The sequence below is a fragment of the Caloenas nicobarica genome, chromosome 3, assembly GCF_036013445.1.
Source record: "Caloenas nicobarica isolate bCalNic1 chromosome 3, bCalNic1.hap1, whole genome shotgun sequence".
NCBI classification, from domain to species: Eukaryota; Metazoa; Chordata; class Aves; order Columbiformes; family Columbidae; genus Caloenas; species Caloenas nicobarica.
In genome coordinates this window covers 105,399,226-105,419,432 of record NC_088247.1, presented here as the reverse complement: position 1 = coordinate 105,419,432, position 20,207 = coordinate 105,399,226, and the positions used below count along the sequence as shown (strand labels likewise).

The 20,207-nt window shown below is 40.4% G+C and overlaps 2 protein-coding genes and 1 long non-coding RNA gene across 5 annotated transcripts; 1 reads left to right on the top strand and 2 right to left on the bottom strand.

Moving 5' to 3' along the window:
- Positions 1-3,501: 3,501 nt before the first annotated feature.
- On the bottom strand, positions 3,502-6,158 carry LOC135987585 (uncharacterized). Its single transcript, XR_010606028.1, has 2 exons — positions 5,942-6,158; positions 3,502-3,908 (listed from the first exon to the last, which is right to left on the bottom strand). It is a non-coding gene; the product is annotated as an uncharacterized LOC135987585 (long non-coding RNA).
- A 989-nt stretch (positions 6,159-7,147) lies between these two features.
- SPDYA (speedy/RINGO cell cycle regulator family member A) lies at positions 7,148-13,283 on the top strand. 2 transcript variants are annotated; one of them, XM_065632704.1, is made up of 6 exons: positions 7,148-7,376; positions 8,417-8,475; positions 8,742-8,827; positions 10,407-10,578; positions 11,668-11,959; positions 13,195-13,283. In XM_065632704.1, the coding sequence occupies exons 1-6, from the start codon at positions 7,148-7,150 to the stop codon at positions 13,281-13,283; spliced, it is 927 nt and encodes a 308-aa protein (XP_065488776.1). The 2 variants fall into 2 exon arrangements, with proteins under 2 accessions (XP_065488776.1, XP_065488775.1); XM_065632703.1 differs by having other exon boundaries at positions 11,668-11,962.
- On the bottom strand, positions 10,330-20,168 carry TRMT61B (tRNA methyltransferase 61B). 2 transcript variants are annotated; one of them, XM_065632702.1, is made up of 7 exons: positions 19,644-20,168; positions 18,765-18,867; positions 16,288-16,478; positions 15,085-15,176; positions 14,423-14,658; positions 13,757-13,837; positions 10,330-13,581 (listed from the first exon to the last, which is right to left on the bottom strand). In XM_065632702.1, the coding sequence occupies exons 1-7, from the start codon at positions 20,127-20,129 to the stop codon at positions 13,538-13,540; spliced, it is 1,233 nt and encodes a 410-aa protein (XP_065488774.1). In that variant the 5' UTR covers positions 20,130-20,168; the 3' UTR covers positions 10,330-13,537. The 2 variants fall into 2 exon arrangements, with proteins under 2 accessions (XP_065488774.1, XP_065488773.1); XM_065632701.1 differs by lacking the exon at positions 10,330-13,581 and having other exon boundaries at positions 13,757-14,658.
- Positions 20,169-20,207: the final 39 nt, after the last annotated feature.

The window sequence follows — 20,207 nt, the reverse complement described above, 5'->3', positions numbered from 1 at the left end:
CTTTAATTTACAGCCCTGATACTACTCATTTTATTGCTTCAACCTCTGAGCGAGAGAACTTTTACAACTTGTGATTACTGAACTCAGAGAAAGAAGAAAGCTTTTTGACCTGCTTTGGAGTAATTATAGAGCCCATTGCTTCTTGGGAGGGGTGTTCAATGTTTAACAAACTGTGGCAACTCTAATTTAACTGTTGGAGCCTGGACCATTGGATAGGAACGAAAAAAGTAATTCCAGACTCTTTCCAGCTCACATTTTAACTGGTCTGTTTTCAGTTTCCAGAGGGCTGTCCTTGAAGTTCCGCCTTCCCACTGCTGAACTTGATGCTGTTCCTTTCTTAGCAGTATGAGGGGACTGGAGCCAAACTATTTGCATATGAAAATAACCTTCCCTTAGTTGAGAAATTATAGCTACATTACTCTTGATTAATCCTTTCATGGGGTGAGTCTTCTGAATGCCATGCCATGAAAATAAGGCTCTTGACAACAGAGAAATTGTTCTGTCTTAATTACTACTATTGTTTCATATTATATGGGCTGTGGTCATGGAAAAAGATTCAATTGTGTTCTACAGTGTAAAAAACAGAATATGTAGATACCCTGTGTTTGAAAGAGTTTGTGATCTGAATTATGTGACCAGTAAACTGAGAGATAAATCTAAACTTCGGAATGGGAAAACGGGATGAGAAAGATTTGATGCAATTTACACATTTTGCCCAGTTATAGAATCATAAGCCAGCTAGCTAAGAGTTTGAAGGTTCTCACCTATTCTTCATCCACTCAAACAGCTTTGGTTTTAGAAAATGCTGAACTCACCTTCAGAAAAAAAGAAAATTAGTACATTATTTTGAAAGCAGCAAAGTTTTTCTACTTTTGATTTTTGATCAGTGAGACTATGCCTTTGTGTTATTCACTAGATGTAAATAAAATATTTTCAGATAATGTTATTTTAGATTTTATTTTTAAGTAAAATTATTTTATTGGTTTTACTAGTTCAGCTACATTGTCATCCTGAAGATTTTTGAAGTCTAGGGTTTGCCAGCTTTTTTCTGAGAGGAAAGAGGAGAAAAATACAAGCTGAGGAGCTGGTGTTTCTCAATGCGACTGTGGGCAATGCCGTCCCTCCAGGCAGGTGCTGTACACCTGCCTTGGGATCCTGGTGCTCCTGGCAGCTGGAACAAATGGCTCCAAGGTCCTGGTGGTAGAGAGGAGCCTGGTTTATTAGTCCTCATTGCACAATGCAGGATGAAGAAACAGCACAGGCACAACCGGGTAACAAATAACTATGGTTATTAAATACTCACCAATGCAAAATACAGTCTCCAGTGGCTTTAAAAATTTAGAATATGGTGGGTGACTTTAGAAGGTTCAAAAAACAAAGGGGTACTGCACAGTTCATTATCTTTTCCTTTAGTGTAAAATATGCACTCAGTTTTGAGTTACTGATGTTGAGAAATACATCATTCATCACTTGCCATTTTGTGACATGATGGTGAACACCTAATGTAGTCCATCTCGTATTTATTTTGATGAAGTAATTGGAACTCTTCACGTAAGGCTATTTCATAGAATCATAGGATAATTTTGGTTGGAAGAGACCCTCAAGATCATAGAGTCCAACCATAACCTAAATCTGGCACTAAACCATGTCCCTAAGAACCTCATCTATGCATATTTTAAACAGCTCCAGGGATGGTGACTCCACCACTTCCCTGGGCAGCCTGTTCCAGTGCTTTACAACCCCTTCTGTAGAGAAATTTTTCCTAATATCCAATCTAAACCTCCCCTGGTGCAACTTGAGGCCATTTCCTCTCGTCCTATCTCTTGCTACTTGGGAGAAGAGCCCAACACCCTCCATGCTATAACATCCTTTCAGGTAGTTGTAGACGGTAAGGTCTCCCCTCAGCCTCCTTTTCTCCAGGCTGAACAGCCCTAGTTCCCTCAGATGCTCCTCATCAGACTTGCTCATTTACAACCAGCACAGAAGCATCAATCCTAAAAAATAAATCTTAAAGGCTTCCACTGTCTGCTTTGAATTAGTTCATATAGGATACATCAGGATATTTACAGTAGAAATTAACAGCAAGTTCAAACTTATGTCCCCAGTACTTTGTGAAAATTTCCTGCTGCCGAGTCCTTGACTGTTTTGAAGGAGCAGGAGCAGCATGTTTGAACATGCACCATGTTTGCTGGAGCCTTCACATTCTTTTACCATTGGCTGCATTAGTCTATTCAGTACATTTCCTGTTCACGACAGAATTTCCAAATGATTTTTTTCTTTTAATTCCTGAATTTCTCAGTACCTAACTACAGCTGTTCTTGGACTTATGTATTAGAAAACCCTGCTGTGTGGCTAGAAGTTATGTTCAGGTAAACAAAGCTGAGAACGATTTTCCCGTCCATTCATCTCTCAATGACATACACTGAAGTGGCACCGGACCATTTGTAGTTCTAATCACCCTGTAACATTTTTCAAAAGCAAGGATTTAGCTGTAGGGCACCCTCTCAGTATCCCTACCTGTTACCTCAAGCAGCAAACAGGTGAGACACATTTTGTCTGTTATGCTTAGTCCTGGCCCAGTCACCATGATGCCATAATGATTTGTTTCACACATCTCATCTAAATCCTTACCCTCTCTTCCCACATAAAACAAAGGTTTCTTGTGATAGATGCGGGTTCAGGTGATTTATCTGTTCCTTTTTAATTTACTGAAACTTGTGTGACTTGGTACACCCTTTATTCTAAGAGAGTAAACCATGTGTCCAAACTTTGCTGTTTAGATGAATGCTTCAGTTTCGGTATGGTTTTTAGGAACAGAGCTCTCATACCGCATGCATTTCATATGAACATCGTTGATTGGGAGGCTGGGTTCCCCCCAACAAGGTCAGGAGTTGTCTCTGCAGGGGAGACCTTTTTTTCCCCTCAGACTCTGCAATAAGTAAGAAAAGTCTATAATTGAGATATATGTATTATATTTTGAACAATGATCTGTATTTAAAAGAACTAATGGCTCTTCTTCATGACTTGTTTGAAAAGAAATACCAGGTGTTCTTCCCATGGTATTTTATTTTTCTTTAACAACAAAAAATTCACTGGAAAGGATATCAGAAGCCAAAGGCATTTGCTTTTCTACCTCATACATATTAAAATATATATATTTTAAAATGTATGTATATCCTAAATATAATTTATTAAAATACTAGCCCTGTGTTTTATTCAGGGATGCTGCTTAATCTATCTGTAGCAACCCAATCACTAAAATTTTTAAGCTTTTCTTTTTTCGCTTAAAGCAAAGTGCTCTGCACCTGCCTTTCTGGACCTAGCTACTGGATACCTATGTAACTATATATCTCATGTAATTAAATTCCAGTGCATTTATGGAAATTTTTTTTTTTTCCAAAAATAAGATTTTATAAGAATCCTAGGTCTTATTCATTTTATATATATATATATATATATATATAAAATACCCTCAAACTGTGATAACATGTAAAGATGAAGAGTAGTTAAATTGATTTAATGTCCACCTATAGGAAGGATTAAGAAGTACAACATGAAATCCAATGTACTAGACAAATGCCACATTGATTAAATTCGTTGTGGTGAAACAGTGCCCTCTGATGTCCAGCGAGCTACCTAGACAGAAAACTACAGAAAAACATATTCTTCCAGATATTCTGGATTGAATTGTTCAGCCTTCTAAAACCTGCAGTTAATAATATGCAAAGTTGAGAACCAGTTAAGTCCACTGTAACATGCAGAGGATCGACAGTCAGGTGAAGTTCTGTTTCCTTATTGTCACTGTGTTCAGGTATCAACCTTTCCACATTGGTGTCTTCCCATGATGTTTCAACGTTGAATCCTTGAGTCACCTCCATCTTAACATTCCTACCTCAGGCTGTAGAGTCCTGCAAGGAAAAGAAGGTAAAGTTGCAGACTTTTGTCAGCTTTTCCTCACAACTTCGGCTTTCTCAGAGTCTGAGCCAAGGTTATGGAACTGGTCAGTATCAGAGCAGAGCGCTGGGTCCTGGAAGGTAGGGGCAGCACAGAAGGGGTTAAAGAGTCACAGTGCCTGCTGAATAACTTGATTGTAACAGATCTTTGAGAGGGAAAAGAAAAATAAATAATCTTCTACTATTTTGTCTCAGAATCACTAGCTTGAAAATAGAAAGCTACAGGAAAAAAAACCCTATACAAACCCTGGAAAGCTCCGTGTGGATGAAGATCTATATTGTACAGTGGTTTTTATTGATAAGCCAAGGAATATAAATGTGAAGATGTAAACAATAAGAATGCATGCACTTCAGAATTATCGTTAGAGTTTTATATCTTGCAGTAGGGCAAAAAAATGACAGAAGCTTGTTTTGTAGTCTAAACAGTTTAGATGGTTACATGACATTTCTGTAACATATCCTTAATTTTTTTTTCTACAGTTATCAAATGAATGGTAATTAATTGAAGAGCACTTTGAGTTCCTCAGATGAAAAGTTATTACCCAAAAATAAACAACAATTTAATGCAGGGTAACTCATCCTGAACACATAAGTGTATGAAGAGAGAACCTCAAAGAAAGACTTTTGCCCAACTGATTTTTTTGGTATTATCTCTGCCCCACTGCCAAGTTGCCTGTTTTCAGCCTGCTCCACAGAGAGATGTCAGTTCATACATTTACCCTCTGATATGTTTTTTTCTCTCTGACTACACAATCAGAGAACTTGAAATGACCTTTCCCAGAATACACTCACTAACCCAGAGCAGCTGAATAAACTTATCTAGCAAATTATTAATAAAAGATGAGAAGTAAAAGGGCCTCTCTTCTCATTACCATAACAAATGAGACCAGTTACATTTTAATTGGCCTGTACAGAGGGAAACAGTGAAATTGGAAGTATTTCTTGCCATCTTCCTAGAATAAATCCTTAGCTCTTAAAAGGTAACAGTAAGATTTCACACAATCTTACTAGTGAAGGGATTTTTTCATTCTTGTTAGGACACTTGAACTGCCTTACACTAATTGCATAATACTACATGCGTGAATTGCTTCCGTGGAAAAGTAACAGCAGGCTATGTTGCACCTGTGTTTTTCATGAATCACAGAATGTTAGGGACTGGAAGGGACCTCAAAAGATCATCTAGTCCAATCCCCCCGCCGGAGCAGGAACACCCAGATGAGGTTACACAGGAAGGCGTCCAGGCGGGTTTGAATGTCTCCAGAGAAGGAGACTCCACAGCCTCCCTGGGCAGCCTGTTCCAGTGCTCTGGCACCCTCACCGTGAAGAAGTTTCTTCTCATATTTAAGTGGAACCTCTTGTGTTCCAGTTTGTACCCATTGCCCCTTGTCCTAACAGTGGTTATCACCAAGAAGAGCCTGGCTCCATCCTCGTGACACTCACCCTTTACATATTTATAAACATGAATGAGGTCACCCCTCAGTCTCCTCTTCTCCAAGCTAAAGAGCCCCAGCTCCCTCAGCCTTTCCTCATAAGGGAGATGCTCCACTCCCTTCATCATCTTTGTGGCCCTGCGCTGGACTCTCTCCAGCAGTTCCCTGTCCTTCCTGAACTGAGGGGCCCAGAACTGGACACAATATTCCGGATGCGGTCTCACCATGACCTTTGCAGTTCAGTGTGCCATCTTCCTCATGTCCCGTGTCTCCTGGGGAGCTGTTTGTCCTCCTGGGGGCATGTTTTAAGGAGGCTTTTACAGTGTTGCTGGGCGGCTGAGAGAATGAAGCCGAGTGTGGGAACAGCTCCGGGCAGAGGGGAGGGGCCGCCCCGCCGCTGTCCCGCTGCCCCCTCCGGCAGCGCCCAGGCCGCGCCAACGCTGCCGCTCGCACCGGACGCTCCCTGGGGACGCCAGGGTGAAGCGGCACCGTGGAAAGGAGACGTGTCCCCGTGTCGCCACACCCAGCGTGACCGGCCGCGCCGGCTTCGCGGCTCACCTCGTCTCGCGCGGGAAAGCGACGCCGTGAGCCGAGCCCCGGCCGCCTGACGGGGGTAGCGCCATCGCACGGCGCTACGACGCTACGACATTAGCTCGGAGCTTTCTAGAGCCCTGAGGCCAGCGCGCCGCGCCGTGCGAGCCCTCGGGCGCGCTGCTCCCGCTGCCCGCGCAGGACGCGAGAGGCCACAGCACCTACCGCAGCCCCCGCCCGCCTGGCAACGGCCCTGCCCCTCTCTGATTGGCTGCGGGCCCCCCCGGCGGCAGGAGGAGACATGGGGAGGCAGGCGTGTCCCGCTGCCCGATTGGCTGAGGCGGCCGCCTCGCGCGCACCGATTGGCTGCGAGAGGCGCCATCTCGAGCTGCGCGGCGGCGGGCTGTGGCGCGAGGGCAGGGCTGCTGAGGAGAGAGGGCGGGCGGGGGCTGCTCCGGGCCCGCCTGCCGGGAACCCACACGGGAGGGGGTTTGGGTTTGGTTTTTAATGCGGCTGCCAACTACGAGCCAGAGAGCCAGGTAGGCTGCTGTGAGAGCCAGCCTCGGGCAGCCCGGTGGTCTGTGGAGGGGCCTGCTGAATAACTAAATGCATTTGCTCCTGTCTAAAACTTTTCCTCACGCTCCGTCTGGTGTCTGCTTGATTTTTACACCTACAGACACCTCAGGTTTGTTTCTTTTGTTATACCTTCAGGATATGTCCCACCTGAAGGATAAGTTTTTATTCCCAATTGTTATAATTGTTAAAAAATAAAGAGCTCAGGACTTCAATTTTAATGTTGTATAGCTAAATTATAGTTCTGTTGCGTTAATTCCATTGATGTTCTTTTAAAAATACACATTCACAAACTAGAGGGGAGGAACAGAGTTTTTTGGTAGATCTAAGCTACATGTGCAGGGCCCCGACAATCTGTCAAACTGCAACTTTTTATGGAAATTTTTTTTTTTCATTTTTCAAAGTTTTGAATAGAAAAAGAAAGATTGAAGGCTCCTTCTACTGAAGAGCTTTGTCAAATTAGAACTAAATTTAAAAAATCTACAGAGTTGGCTTAGGACACAAGATTTAGATAATTAGTACTGGTAAAATTAACTTTTGTATCACCTGACATACAAGCTCTACTGAAACATTTCATTTTAACAAAAGAAATACAGACAAGTTAATTATTTTTGTAGTTATTTTCTTCTTTTTTTTTAACAGGAAACTTCACTTACCAAAATGAAACACAATCTGGTGTGTCAGACACCTCCCACTATCACTGTTCGTGTAAAATCGAGCGCACCCAGATCACATCAGCAAAAAAACCTCATTAGACTAAAGCGGCCTGCTTTTAAAGACCATGAAGAAAATGGTGAAAAAAAGGTTCCTAGTCATAAGTATAAATGTCCAAAAGGACCATGTCTAGTTATACAGCGTCAGGAAATGACAGCTTTCTTTAAATTATTTGGTAGGTTAATAAAGATAGATATTGATGTATTGACTGAACATTAGAAAAGTATTAAGCAAGCATGGTTTCTAAACTCAGTAGTTTAGGGAGTGCTTTTTATAGAGATACTAATGGCTATGTCTTTGTCTAAACGTATTTTGTTGTTATATTTTAGTGAATTAATATTTAATGCTTAAGTTAAAAATACAAAAAGGGCTGCCAAACTGATGAGAATTATCTTTTTAAATTACGAATGAAAACAAGGTGGTATAATGCTTACTTTTATGAACATTGCCCTTTCCTTTCTATTTTCTCTTACATATCAACAAACATATGTAAAAAAATTACATCTCATTTTACACAAGGCTTAAAAAAGGCTGGACTCCCAGTCTTATAGCCATGTTATTTATTGTGGGAATAAACATGTAGGGGGAGAAGTGGAATGGGATGAAAATCCGAGGAGTCATGGCATCTCTTTTGCAATTGCGTCTCTTTCATATGAAGTTTTGTGTTTATTTAATTTAGTGAAGAGAATAAGTAATAGTGGGAGATTACACTTGGTTTTTATTTGAGCTTGGAATACAGGAGTGACTCAGAGGGAGTTTGCGGTAATCCTGTTATAGCCCATGTTCACAGACAGTGATGCGCTGACCACAAATAATCAAGGAAACGTTGCCTTATAAAGGCTGGCAGGTAATCAAGGTGCAGAGATCTCAGCAGTCTATGGTTCACCAGAAATAACGGTACGCCACTGGATGGAACCACTTACGCAGGAAGAAGTTACATAAATAATAAAAATACTGGTGATTTTTCACCTTCACTTGAGCTGTTACTGAGAATGAATGACATGCAGTCACTGGGGTGGTTTGTCTTCTCTTGTGGCTTAAGCTTTTTCATACCTAACCTCTTTCTCCCCTCAGTTTCGCTGTTCTCTACTGGTAGGTCTAGCTTCTTTCCTTTTATTTGGTTTAGTAAAAGGACCATCTGTTATTTATTTACAAATACTTTTTAAGAAAAAACAATTTTGGTGTTTGAAATGCTGCAACTTTCCTTTGTTGCAGATGATGATCTAATTCAAGACTTCCTTTGGATGGACTGTTGCTGTAAAATTGCAGACAAGGTAAGTGTATTTTCTTCTGAGATAACAGAACATATACTGAGTGAAAAATCTGCCCTTAATCCCTTGATACTGTTATGCAAATACAGACCATATTTTTTTCTCATGTGTTTGTATGGAGGCTTAAAGAAACTCAATTAATGCCTTCCTCATTGATAAAAATGACCAAAATATCTTGGTGCAAGATAATTGTGCATTTTAGGAAATGATATACTGAAATAATACATTCATACTTAACAATGAATGTAACATTTTACATTTTAAAACAGTATCTCTTGGCAATGACTTTCGTTTATTTCAAGAGGGCTAACTTCACAATAAGTGAGCATACCAGAATCAACTTCTTTGTTGCTCTGTAAGTACTCTTAAATTATCTGGTTTTATTAGGAGAAACTTTGCATTATTTTGTCTATGCCACTGATAATTATGATATACAATGAGACTTCTTTATCAGGTGTGTAGTTGTTTGCGTTCTATATGAAGTATAGAAACATGATCTATACACTGTATGTAAATAGTGCAAATAGAACATTCTTCCTCTGCTGACCACCTGTGTGGAACAAGCTTGAGCAGTGGTGAGGGGATGTTTGCTGGGTGTTGTGATGCATAGTGTGGCATTCTGTCCACCAAACTGTAAATCTGTGAACTTTTTTAAGCATTACAAGAAATATATGCAGGACAATACATAGCAACATACACGTGGCTCACACTTCCTGGTATAAGACCCTATTTTATAACTTCGCCAGCCTCTAAGTCATTTGTACCAAAATGTTTCATCGTCATACACACCTTGGGAGAGGCTTCTTATTGAAGTTTCTGTCAAGATGATTTAAGTCAACTGTAAAAATGTTGCTAAAGAATGTCTGAGAAGTTTTTTGAACAGTTCTAAAATTTCTATACTTTGAAATAGAGATGCAGTCAGGACTCCGTCTTTACCAGGCCTATATAATCTCTCCATATTTGGCCATACCGACAGCGTGATTCAGCATTTCCTCTCATAGTGTTGTGGTGCTCAGGCCATCTTTTTCCCTACTAGCACTTCTCAGACACTCTGATTTGCACGCTAGTGCGGGTAGAAAGATGGCCATTTCTTCTCCTGTAAATGCTGTTCTGAGCAGCATCCACTAAGCATGGAGGAAGAAACCGTCTGACTCCACACTGAAGGGAGGAAAGCCAGGCCAGAAGAGCGAGAGGATTAGAAAGGGACAAAGGGTCTGGTGAGACTGGGACTAGAGGGACTATCGGGGTTAGGGGCAAGTGAGAAAATCGGGGAGGAGACTAAAAGTCGTATTTTTTTCAGGTATGATTTACAGGAATGTAGTAGCAGGTGGATCCAGAGGAAGTAAATGTCTTCCTGTTGTCTGAGAAGATGACCCAGAACCAAAAGTAGCACATAGCAAAGGAAGGGAGAAATATGGACATTAAGAAAATAATTTAAGGTTTTCATTTATACATTAAAGTAGACCTCTATTTAGTCGTTTGCTGCTAATTTAATGTGAGCAATGTCACTTTCGAAGAACAGTTAAAATCCATTAAGTAAAAAATGTAAAGTTTAAGATTTTACAAGGTAGGTTTAAGCTTTATTTAGAGAAATAGTCAGAAACTGTTCACTTTAGTGCAAGGATGTCTTACCAGTTTGGAGAAGGCTGTCAGGCTATGTTAGTTCTTGCATCTACTAATTTAGGAGACTCTAGGGTAAAGCAATTTTTATAGTAGCTTAAGTCAAGGTTTTATTTATCCAAAGGATACATATGAAACTTTCTGTTTCAGAAAATACTCTACTCATGAGAGAAGACTGCATTTTGTTAGTTTTTCTCACAATACTAGGAAAAATAACTACTTCAATATCGCATCTTTTAATGTTAGAAATCATGCTAATACAGTGATCTAAGATTGAATAACATTTACAAGCACAAACATATATATGTTTGAAGGTATCTGGCAAATACAGTTGAAGAAGATGATGAAGAATCCAAGTATGACATTTTCCCATGGGCTTTGGGAAAAGCCTGGAGAAAGCTCTTCCCCGATTTCTTAAGGTTAAGAGATCAACTATGGAGTAGAATTGACTACAGGGCTATTGTAAGCAGACGCTGCTGTGAAGAGGTAGGGAGGGTTTTAATATTGTAGATGCTGAAACTACAATAATTAATACCAGCTAACAGTCTAGCTCTATACAAATAATGTATTCCCTGAATTATGTAGACAAGCCATGGGAAAGAAAAGACGTGGCTAAAATGTAACGGTCCACTTATCCTCCATGGTTTTTTTTTTCTTCTGCATTTAAAATACATTATTAATACTGTGCTTTTAAGGTAAACTAGAATATTTTACATTGCCCTACTGTTAAAAGTGGTGTTTATTGACTAGAGTCTTTCTGCTTTACGTAAGTATTTGTATTTAATTTTTACCATTGGTTGTTTCACTTCCTTCACTTCAGAAATAATTTTGTGTGTATGTTTGCTTTACAAATTTTAAGTTTGTACACAAGTAAAACCTTCAAATAAAAATCCCAGCACCTCAGGTAAAATTTTAATCCCTTCAAAATTAATTATATAACTCCAATTGACTTTTCAAGTTAAGGGTTCTTCACTGCATTTAAACAAAACTGAGAACACACTTTTAACATTCTCTAATATTAATTCCGGTTTACAACCTACATTTTTCAAACATAGCAGGAAGGAAAAAAGACATTCCTCACTTTTCAGGTCAAATGTATCTGTCTGGAAAAGCCTTGTCATGTTCCAGGAACAATGTTCACTACAGCTGGTTGAAAAGAAAATCTCATTTACTCAAGAATCCCATCTCTGGGGATGGGATTGGGAATGCTTTTCCCAGCATACCCTCCCAGCTTCCAACAGTCAATAGTCAGTGACCTTGTGAACCAAAACATCCATCTAGTTGATATTTAGTACTTAGTCAAAGACACCATCTTCAACCCAACATACAAAATGTAAGCTGGTATTTGTGATGATTCACATGAATATACAAGGCTGTAAATTGTTGTGTTTCCATGCTTGATTCATAACTGGCTTGCTCATGCCTAAGATAGCAAACTTTCTAGTGAGACAGCAGCAGATAGATAAAGATCATATCCATTTCAGCTACATGGTATTAATTCTCTGCCATTTATGAATTGGATACCACGTTTTCAACTGTTACATTTTCCCATTATTGTTACGGCCGTTCTGCCAGGTGATGGCTATTGCTCCAACACATTACATATGGCAGCGAGAACGTTCTGTGCACCACAGCGGAGCTGTCAGAAGCTACAAAGATGAAGGACAGCTGCCCCGAGGACCTAGTGTTACTCCTACAGACTGCTTGCTTTGTGGTAAGAAAGGAAGATTTGTACGACTAGGATTATCATCATCTTCCTCCTCATCTGCTGGCACTTTAGAGATGATGGAATTACATTCAACCCAGAATTCAAAGGACACCTTTTCAACTGAAAAAATGCTCATTGACTCTCCTCGTTACGCCCAAGGTATGGTTTAATATTGCAAATAATTTTCAATTACTTTAGGCAACTGAGGCCATATTTGCCCTTTAGACTACTGTAGGGACTTCTGTGTCCTTGGTACAAGATGTGACCTCTATGTGTTAGCAGACATCCCTACTACAAATGCAGTTACCTTGCTAGAACTGTGCTTTTACTGCCAGTTTGATTTTTACATCTTGATCTCCTGGAAGTACCAACTGCTTTGTATTCTGTGTCTCTTCAGATTACCTTCATCTGCTACGGTAGATTTTGGGTTGCATTCCAGTCTATTTAGGCATTTATTGCTATTCTTGCATCATAAATTAAATTGAGAATCCTATTTTAAACACTTAGGATTGACTACAAGAAACGGTAAAACTAGTGGTATGTGTCATGTGAGTTACAGTGCTCTTGTTGAGAGCCCTGTTTTTAGAAAAGGCAGGCTGGTCAGTTGCTGTCATCAGTTTGGACATACATTAAATCACAATATTTTCCTTTAAGTGTATCTCAATTGTTGACAGAGTTTATACAAGATTTCCTTTTAAGATTGGGGTACAAGTAGAAAACAATACAAGCGTTTATTGTGAAAACTGTTTTATGTAATTGAATCTTTGCACATTAACCTACTCAAAATAGGGTCTCGATCCTTTGTATGAGAAGCCTCCACAACATACAGCAGTTATGGGGCAAATGCTCATTGTTTAATTTATTATTAAGACTGGAACACAGTTGAGATATAAACCTCCTGGGAGAGCTGCAGAAGGCCTCAGTTCTGCAAAGATACTTTCATGTGCTTAACCACTGCAGAATTCTTAGTATACTTATTTAATACTGGGTTACACATAATTTAATAAATTTAATGTGTTAAGCATTGCCACATGCTTATGGGAAGACTTACTTGAGACCCTAAAAGATGTAATTTCAAGTCTGTTTTTACTTGGGAGACCTTGCTTTTCATACCTGACAAAGGTCAGAAAAATTGTGTTTATTTTGACCGTTTGAGTAAAGTTCACAAATAACCAGGCAACTTTTGCATGGGTGCTGGAAGTGAACCAAAGCTATACATGTAAACAACTGCTCTTTTTCTTAAAATAAGCACGACTTCATCAAGAGAACAAATTAAGTGAATTTCAGTTTCTTTAGTTGTGCTTTGTTCTTAAAGAGAGTGATAGCCACCAGTTGTTAGCCAGTGAAGTCAGAAGCTGCTTCTTAATACATTTTTTTCTCCTTATTTCTGGTAGACTGTCAGAACCTATCCAGCAAAAGGAGACAAGGTCGCACCTTGAACCAAGACAAATCTATGGACTGGTTTACAAGTCATGAAGAATGAAATACACCCAACAAGACAAGCGGATATTGTGCTTTGCGGAACAATCTGTGTCGCATTGCAACACCACACCTGATGATTCTGTTAAAACTTTTCCCTTTACATAGTAGGTGGGATTTCATACTTCATATGCAGTAGAAATCAAAGCAGTCATTACTTAAAAGTTACACAACTTGCAAAATGTAGCAGCTACTTTGTTAGATTTTATTTTATTTTATTCTGATACAATACTTAAATTAGGTAACATCTCAGCAGCATCAAGAAATCAGTGGTCGAAACTTTCTCAGCTTGGTAAGGAATGCTAATTAAAAAACAAAACAAGTTACTACTTCAGTATTTCAATACACAATTACTAGTTTATTATTATAAGCTTTATGATTTCATGATATAGCAACATCTCAAATGCTAGTACAAAAAATAGTATTTTTGAAAATAAAATATCACTAAACATTTAAAATAAAAAACTTGTGTCTCACCTGAATGAGCATCCTGCCAATAAGATGGTTTAGCAATGTAAGGCACTGAGCAGTATGTTTCAGCATCGTCAGAAAGTGATTCTGTGAGAAGTAAATATTTTTAATTCCTTCCAACAAGTTTAAAACATATACACAGACTAGAGTTGCCAATACACATGGATTATTTTTCCTTGACATATTTTAATTTTCTTTTTGCTTCTGTTGAAGTTGTCAGTCGTACATTCAGACCTCTTTGCTCTTCTACTGTGGATTTGGAAGTCTATACTAGTATGAGGCACCTTTTTTGAATTTGCCAGAACAGCAGGACTACGAAACAGAGCACACTGGTAAATCATCTTCTATGGAATCCTTAAGCCATCAGTCTCTCTTGAATATTATTTAAAAAAAAAATTTGGAAACAGTAGGAGGGCAGTCATTCTTTATCTGCAGTTTGCAATTTATTTTCTATTTAGTCTAGATTTTTAATAAGATATTTAAATAACCGTTAATATAGCCTTTTTCAAACCTGACGAGGTCTAGGCTGTCCAAAAGCTTGTCTCTTCTTCACAACAACCTCAGCTGACCTAAGAAAAAAATACTGCCTCTTCCTACAAACTTTGCCTTCATTATATCCTTGGATCATCAAATTGCAGTAACAGGGTATCTCATCAGCAATAATGTTCTTACCATTGTATTCACTTTCTTTAAGAACTACTTGATCCGGAATGTGGGCTTCTTCATATTCTTTTTGAGGTGGTTCTTCAATATTTTCTTTAGTTTCCGCCATGTGGCTTGATTTGCAATTCTTGATTTTAGCAGGGAGTACCAACCAATTTCTATGAGTTACCTCAATGATCTTTTCACATACAAAAGGGAGCTTGCAGGTCCGTATTTTGTCTAAAAGGTCAATAACCTGTGTGATGCTTTTGAAGAAATACAAAAGATAAAGTAGTATTTTGAAAACTAAAATCATACACTGTTAGTCTCAATTCTACTGCCTTTGTCACATTCTTTATCTTTGAGGCTACATGAGTTCTTCAGTTTTAGGGTAAAGGAGCTATCAACCTGACTATTGAACTGGAAAACAGTACAGTTATTTTGAGAATGTCATTAAGTGAAATCTTCCACTGACCATAACGACAGTGTTCCCAAAATAAACACCAAAGGATTTGGCCAAGTGTAATTTATACTGAGTGCAACTCCCTAAAAAAAAAAAAAAACCCAGAAAAAAAAAAAAATCAGTTAAACATTTCATTAATGATGGATGTATATTTTAAAAGTTATTTGGTTTTGTAGCAATGTTAGGTGATGCCTGAAAAAATGTGTAAGTTCCAGAAGTAAATACTTACTTTGCTAAATACACGGCACACACACCACCCTGTTTTAGACTTGAGTGTACAACAGGCAGAGCCAACTGAGGGTTAAGCATATCCAGAACTATCTGGAAGAGAATTATATGTTTTCCCAGTAAATATTAATATCTCTATAATTTTTTTCCGTAACAACGCTTCAAAAAACAATGTTTATCTATGGAAAATGAATGCATTCAACAGCAGTATGTAATCACAAACCAGTTTTATGACTGGCTCTCAAAACTTACACTTTAATTACCTACTAACTAAATTCCATGATACTGACATTAATAAAAACTTTTGGAAGATGACATTTACTAACACCTTTAGATACCTAGTTTTCAAATATAAAAAAAAAATAAATGTTCAAGTACATCTTTATCATGAAAAGATCACACTACAGTCTCAATGTCCAGCTTGCTGTTTGCATCAAGATTTAGAAAACTTCTGTCTTTGGCAATTTATACATCTGCTAGAAAACTGTTCAAACTCTAAAAGTGGGATATGCAATATCCAATCTTTCCTGTAGACCATTACTTTAAAAGTTTTTTAAAATGGTATTTTTATGCCATATATTTTAGTTCTTTGCTCAAACCGTTTAACACAGTTGTTGTTTGTTTAAAGCGTTAATGTGAGTAGTTTGTCTGGTTTACACAGACAGAAGAGTGCTTAACATCTAGCTGTTTTCCTCAGCACACCTCCCTTTAAAAGATCTGGATATAAAAAGCAGGACAGGAGAGCAAGTAAGAGCATGCCTTACTCAAACTTAAGCTTTAGTTACATCATGCGTTCCGTATAGCTGATAGCAAAGTGTTTACATATTTATATTTTGAATAACCTTATGCATTTCTCCTGAATTTAATGTTTAAAATACAATGTCTTACATACTTTCTTGGATTTTGGAGAAATCGGTATTTTTGTAAGTTTGTCTTTGCTTACAAGACAGCAGTGATTATTTGTAGTATTTGTACACTACAGCCATATTGCTCTTTAATTTGGCAACCTGTAACTGGAACCTTGAAAATACTTGTAATCTGTCAAAAAAAAAAAAAATCACAATGTTTCTTTCATTGATGGAGATCCAATTGTTTTTTCTCATGTTAAACCACATATGGGAATCTCATTGTGATTGTGCGCACTAGATGTTTTAATTCATGCATCAAAGATAAATGTCAAATGGGGGGATTTTTTTCGACTTACTGCGTCAAGTGTTCTAGATTTCATATCTGCAGCAGCTGTTGAAATGTCTTTCAGAATGAAATCCACGTTGTCCGGCCACTCTTCCTTATGTCCTATTTCCCAGGCAGCACGCCAGTGCCTGTAATTCTTCTTAGCTAAATTATGATGATCTTCTCTGATTTCGTAACTTATAACACGTCCTTTGGGCCCAACTGAAAACAAATGAAAGACACTAGGCTTACTACTTTTCCCCCTGTAAAAAAGAATTTAGGAGAAAGTAGCATAAGTAAATAACAAAAGTAGACCTTTAAATCTGACCTTCACTTTAGGAAAAAAAAAAATCACATATAAAACAATCAGTTACAATTTATTTTATCTTTATATTTAAAACAAATATATACAGATAAAGTGGTGGGTTAGTTCTTTTACAGACTGAAATCCATCCATCCACAGGTGACCCAAAGCACAGTGATAGCAGTACAAACTGTTCCTAAGATGTCCTCCCAAAGTAACTCCTGCACCAAAAGAGAACTCGAGCATCTGTGGCCCTATCGATCTGTGATTCTCTTCCTAGAGCTGCCAGAGGTACCAGCCAAGAAGCTGCAACGTAGGTCAGTGCTCACAGATGCTGTAAAGCTGACAGACAGTGACTGCTTCTGCTGTTAGTAAGATTTGAAACTGCTGGTTTCAAAGTTGTGGGGGTTTTTTTTGACAGTCCTCATTTTTACAAAGGTTTGCTGTTTTCCATGGATAGTTCTTTCTCCACCTGTTCTTCTTAGGGTTGTGGAAAGGCTAAGAAAACCCACAGGCCGGCTCAGTGATCTCTGCCCCATAGACAAGTTTTCAAGCGTACTCTTTTACACAGGCTTGCATTATTCTCCTGTTATTGTTTGTAGTTGTAAGACATTATTTTATTATTTAAGTATAAATTTACTACCCTGAGATTTACCATATACAGATACGCACTGTTCTTCATAAAGGAAGCATTAGCAGGCTATCCCAACACGGACAGCAGGGTGTGCATTGCTGTATTATTCTATCCTTGCATTACTCTAATTTCTCAAACCTATCACACCATTAGCTTCTCTTTCTCCTGGCTAGTTTTAAATGGGCAAAGAGAGCTTTCAGCAATCCCTGAGCAGGGCTGGATGGATGGCACTGGTAACGTACTTGCCGAATACTAAACTTCCTCAGAAAAACTCAAGCTTTGTATTGTTATCCTGAAGCACACACTAAAGGACAGCAGATACACAGCACTGCCACATGGAAGAGTAAGAGCAAATTAATTTGCTGTCCTCAAGTTCTAAGGTTATTTATTGGTCTTAAAAAAAAGCAGCTGATTTGTTCAGTTTGTCTCCCTCACAAGACTCTAAGAGGAAGCATCACCTCCCACAGATACTTGGGTGGCTTTAAGTGGGAGTACTGAAATGTTTGGTGTCTTGACTGTTGAATGACGGAGAGTACAAGCACAAAGGCAGCCCAAACTGTAAACATTTTAAAAAGACTGCATAGCCTATAACTATGTTTTATAACATGCATTGGGAAACAGTAACAAAGAAAAGTTGGTGCTGAGGTATCATAGCAGCTCCAGGATACGGGGGTGCTTCTCAGGCTCAGTGACCACTGCTGGCACCCTCAGGTATTCAGTTACTCTCATGTGAGGTGCCCACAAATGCTGACTTTGAACATAAGCCTTCAGGATATGCAACTTGTGCTTTTCTGCTCTATGAGGTCAAGACAAGCCATGATGAGGCTCCTGTCCCTACTCTCAAAGCTCACCTTTAATACTGCAGAGAAATGCAGCATTCTGCAATAGCAGAAATACCTTAAAACAAAACAATTCAAAACCCAAATTCAAATGGTGCTTTATTTTTCAGAGATGCCCCAAAACAATTACAGCACACAATTGTGGTTGTATTTTTTTTTCCTTAAGAAAGTTGTTCTGCCAGGAGCCTCTAAATCAAATTACTCTGAATGTGGCCCACTAACAGGATACCTACAGATGAGATGAAGGGTTCACCCTCACTCACATTGCTGAATGCAAAGCTCGCTGTCTTTCAGAGCTCTGAGACCTAGATCAAACCAGGCCAGCTGTAACATCAAAAATAACAGTGTGCATCCACATAAGCATTTCCGCTGGTACCCAGCAATCTGATTATTCACGTGGTCAATCAAGGTGAGGAAAAGGAAACTGAGGAAGGCAAGAGATCAGAGAGAGTCTAGTATGGTGAAGCCAAAGCCAACAATAATGACATCTGAAACTCAGCTTTCTGTGGGGCCTTCAGTAACTATTTGTATCACAGCCCTTGAAATACAGTCAAAATGGTTTGCTGTCCCTGCACTGGCTCTGGCACAGATTAGTTTTCCTTTAAGTCAACAAACTATATATGAGCACGTGAACTGCAGCAAAACTTTTAAGAAGTGACCATAAGTATTTGGTCAAAAGAAAGTCAACATGTGATAAGGGAATTGTGCTGCTTCTAAAACCAGGTTCTCACCTGCTCTTGACAGAAACAAGCTCATAGCACCAGACCCACTGCCAGTTTCCAAAACAGTGTCTCCCGGGTGGATATCTATCATCATTAACATGGCACTTATATCCTGCAGGTGAGAAAAACACGGCACATTACTAGCCTGGGAAACTTCCCAGTCACCAGCCATCCCAGCCATTGAGCAGTGTAGGGGAAAGGGACCTGGGGGTCCTGGTGGACAGCAGGATGACCATGAGCCAGCACTGGGCCCTTGTGGCCAGGAAGGCCAATGGCCTCCTGGGGTGGATTAGAAGGGGGGTGGTTAGTAGATCGAGAGAGGTTCTCCCCCACCTCTACTTTGCCCTTGTGAGACCACATCTGGAATATTGTGTCCAGTGCTGGGCCCCTCAGTTCAGGAAGGACAGGGAGCTGCTTGAGAGAGTCCAGCACAGGGCCACAAAGATGATGAAGGGAGTGGAGCATCTCCCTTATGAGGAAAGGCTGAGGGAGCTGGGGCTCTTTAGCTTGGAGAAGACTGAGGGGCGACTTCATTCATGTTTATAAATATGTAAAGGGTGAGTGTCAGGAGGATGGAGCCAGGCTCTTCTCTGTGACAACCAATGATAGGACAAGGGGCAATGGGTACAAACTGGAACACAGGAGGTTCCACTTAAATATGAGAAGAAACTTCTTCACGGTGAGGGTGCCAGAGCACTGGAATAGGCTGCCCAGAGAGGTTGTGGAGTCTCCTTCTCTGGAGACATTCAAAACCCGCCTGGACACCTTCCTGTGTAACCTCATCTGGGTGTTCCTGCTCCGGCGGGGGGATTGGACTAGATGATCTTTTGAGGTCCCTTCCAATCCCTGACATTCTGTGATTCTGTGATCTCAGTGAGCAGCCCATACCTTGGGGTACGCGATGGTGGGTCCCCGCGGCATCAGCAGCACGTACTCCTCCAGCGAGGGCCGCCTCAGCAACAACCGCGCTCCGGCCGAGGTGCGCATCACCTGCCCGGGCAGCTGCCCGATGATGTCGCGGTGGGGCAGGACGCCGCCGTGGCTGGTCAACACCGAACCCGCCGCCAGCCGACACATCATCTTCACCGTCGCGTTGTGCTTCCTCCGCACCTCCGCCAGCGCCAGCTCCCCGGCGCGGAAAGGGCCGGGACGCGCTCCCTCCGCATCAAGCGGCACCTGAGAGGCGGCTGCCTCCTCCTGAGGGGCCGGAATATGAGGGGCGGCCGCGCACCGCGCCACCGCCTCCGCTTCTTCGGGCGGCAGCAGCCGCCTCACCCGCTCCAGCGGCGACAGCGACGTCTCCCACGCCCTCCTCCGCGGCCTCCCATGGCCAGAGGAGGAGGCGAGGCGCCGCAGCCCCCGCCAGGCCCTCATGGGAAGGCAAGGCGGGAAGGGACGTTTAACGGTCGCCCCGCGCGCCTGCGCCGCGCGCCCGGGTGACGCCAGAGGCGT

Bases quoted from the DNA above. Each gene is read 5' to 3' on its own strand.
- SPDYA (XM_065632703.1), top strand. From the start codon at position 7,148: ATGAAACACAATCTGGTGTGTCAGACACCTCCCACTATCACTGTTCGT. The intron at 8,828-10,406 runs GTAAGTACTCTT...ATATGTTTGAAG, and splicing joins ATCAACTTCTTTGTTGCTCT to GTATCTGGCAAATACAGTTG. The intron at 11,963-13,194 runs TGGTTTAATATT...TATTTCTGGTAG, and splicing joins TCCTCGTTACGCCCAAGGTA to ACTGTCAGAACCTATCCAGC.
- TRMT61B (XM_065632701.1), bottom strand. From the start codon at position 20,129: ATGAGGGCCTGGCGGGGGCTGCGGCGCCTCGCCTCCTCCTCTGGCCAT. The intron at 18,868-19,643 runs GTATGGGCTGCT...TCTCACCTGCAG, and splicing joins CCACCATCGCGTACCCCAAG to GATATAAGTGCCATGTTAAT. The intron at 16,479-18,764 runs GTGAGAACCTGG...ATTTGTTTTCAG, and splicing joins CTTGTTTCTGTCAAGAGCAG to TTGGGCCCAAAGGACGTGTT.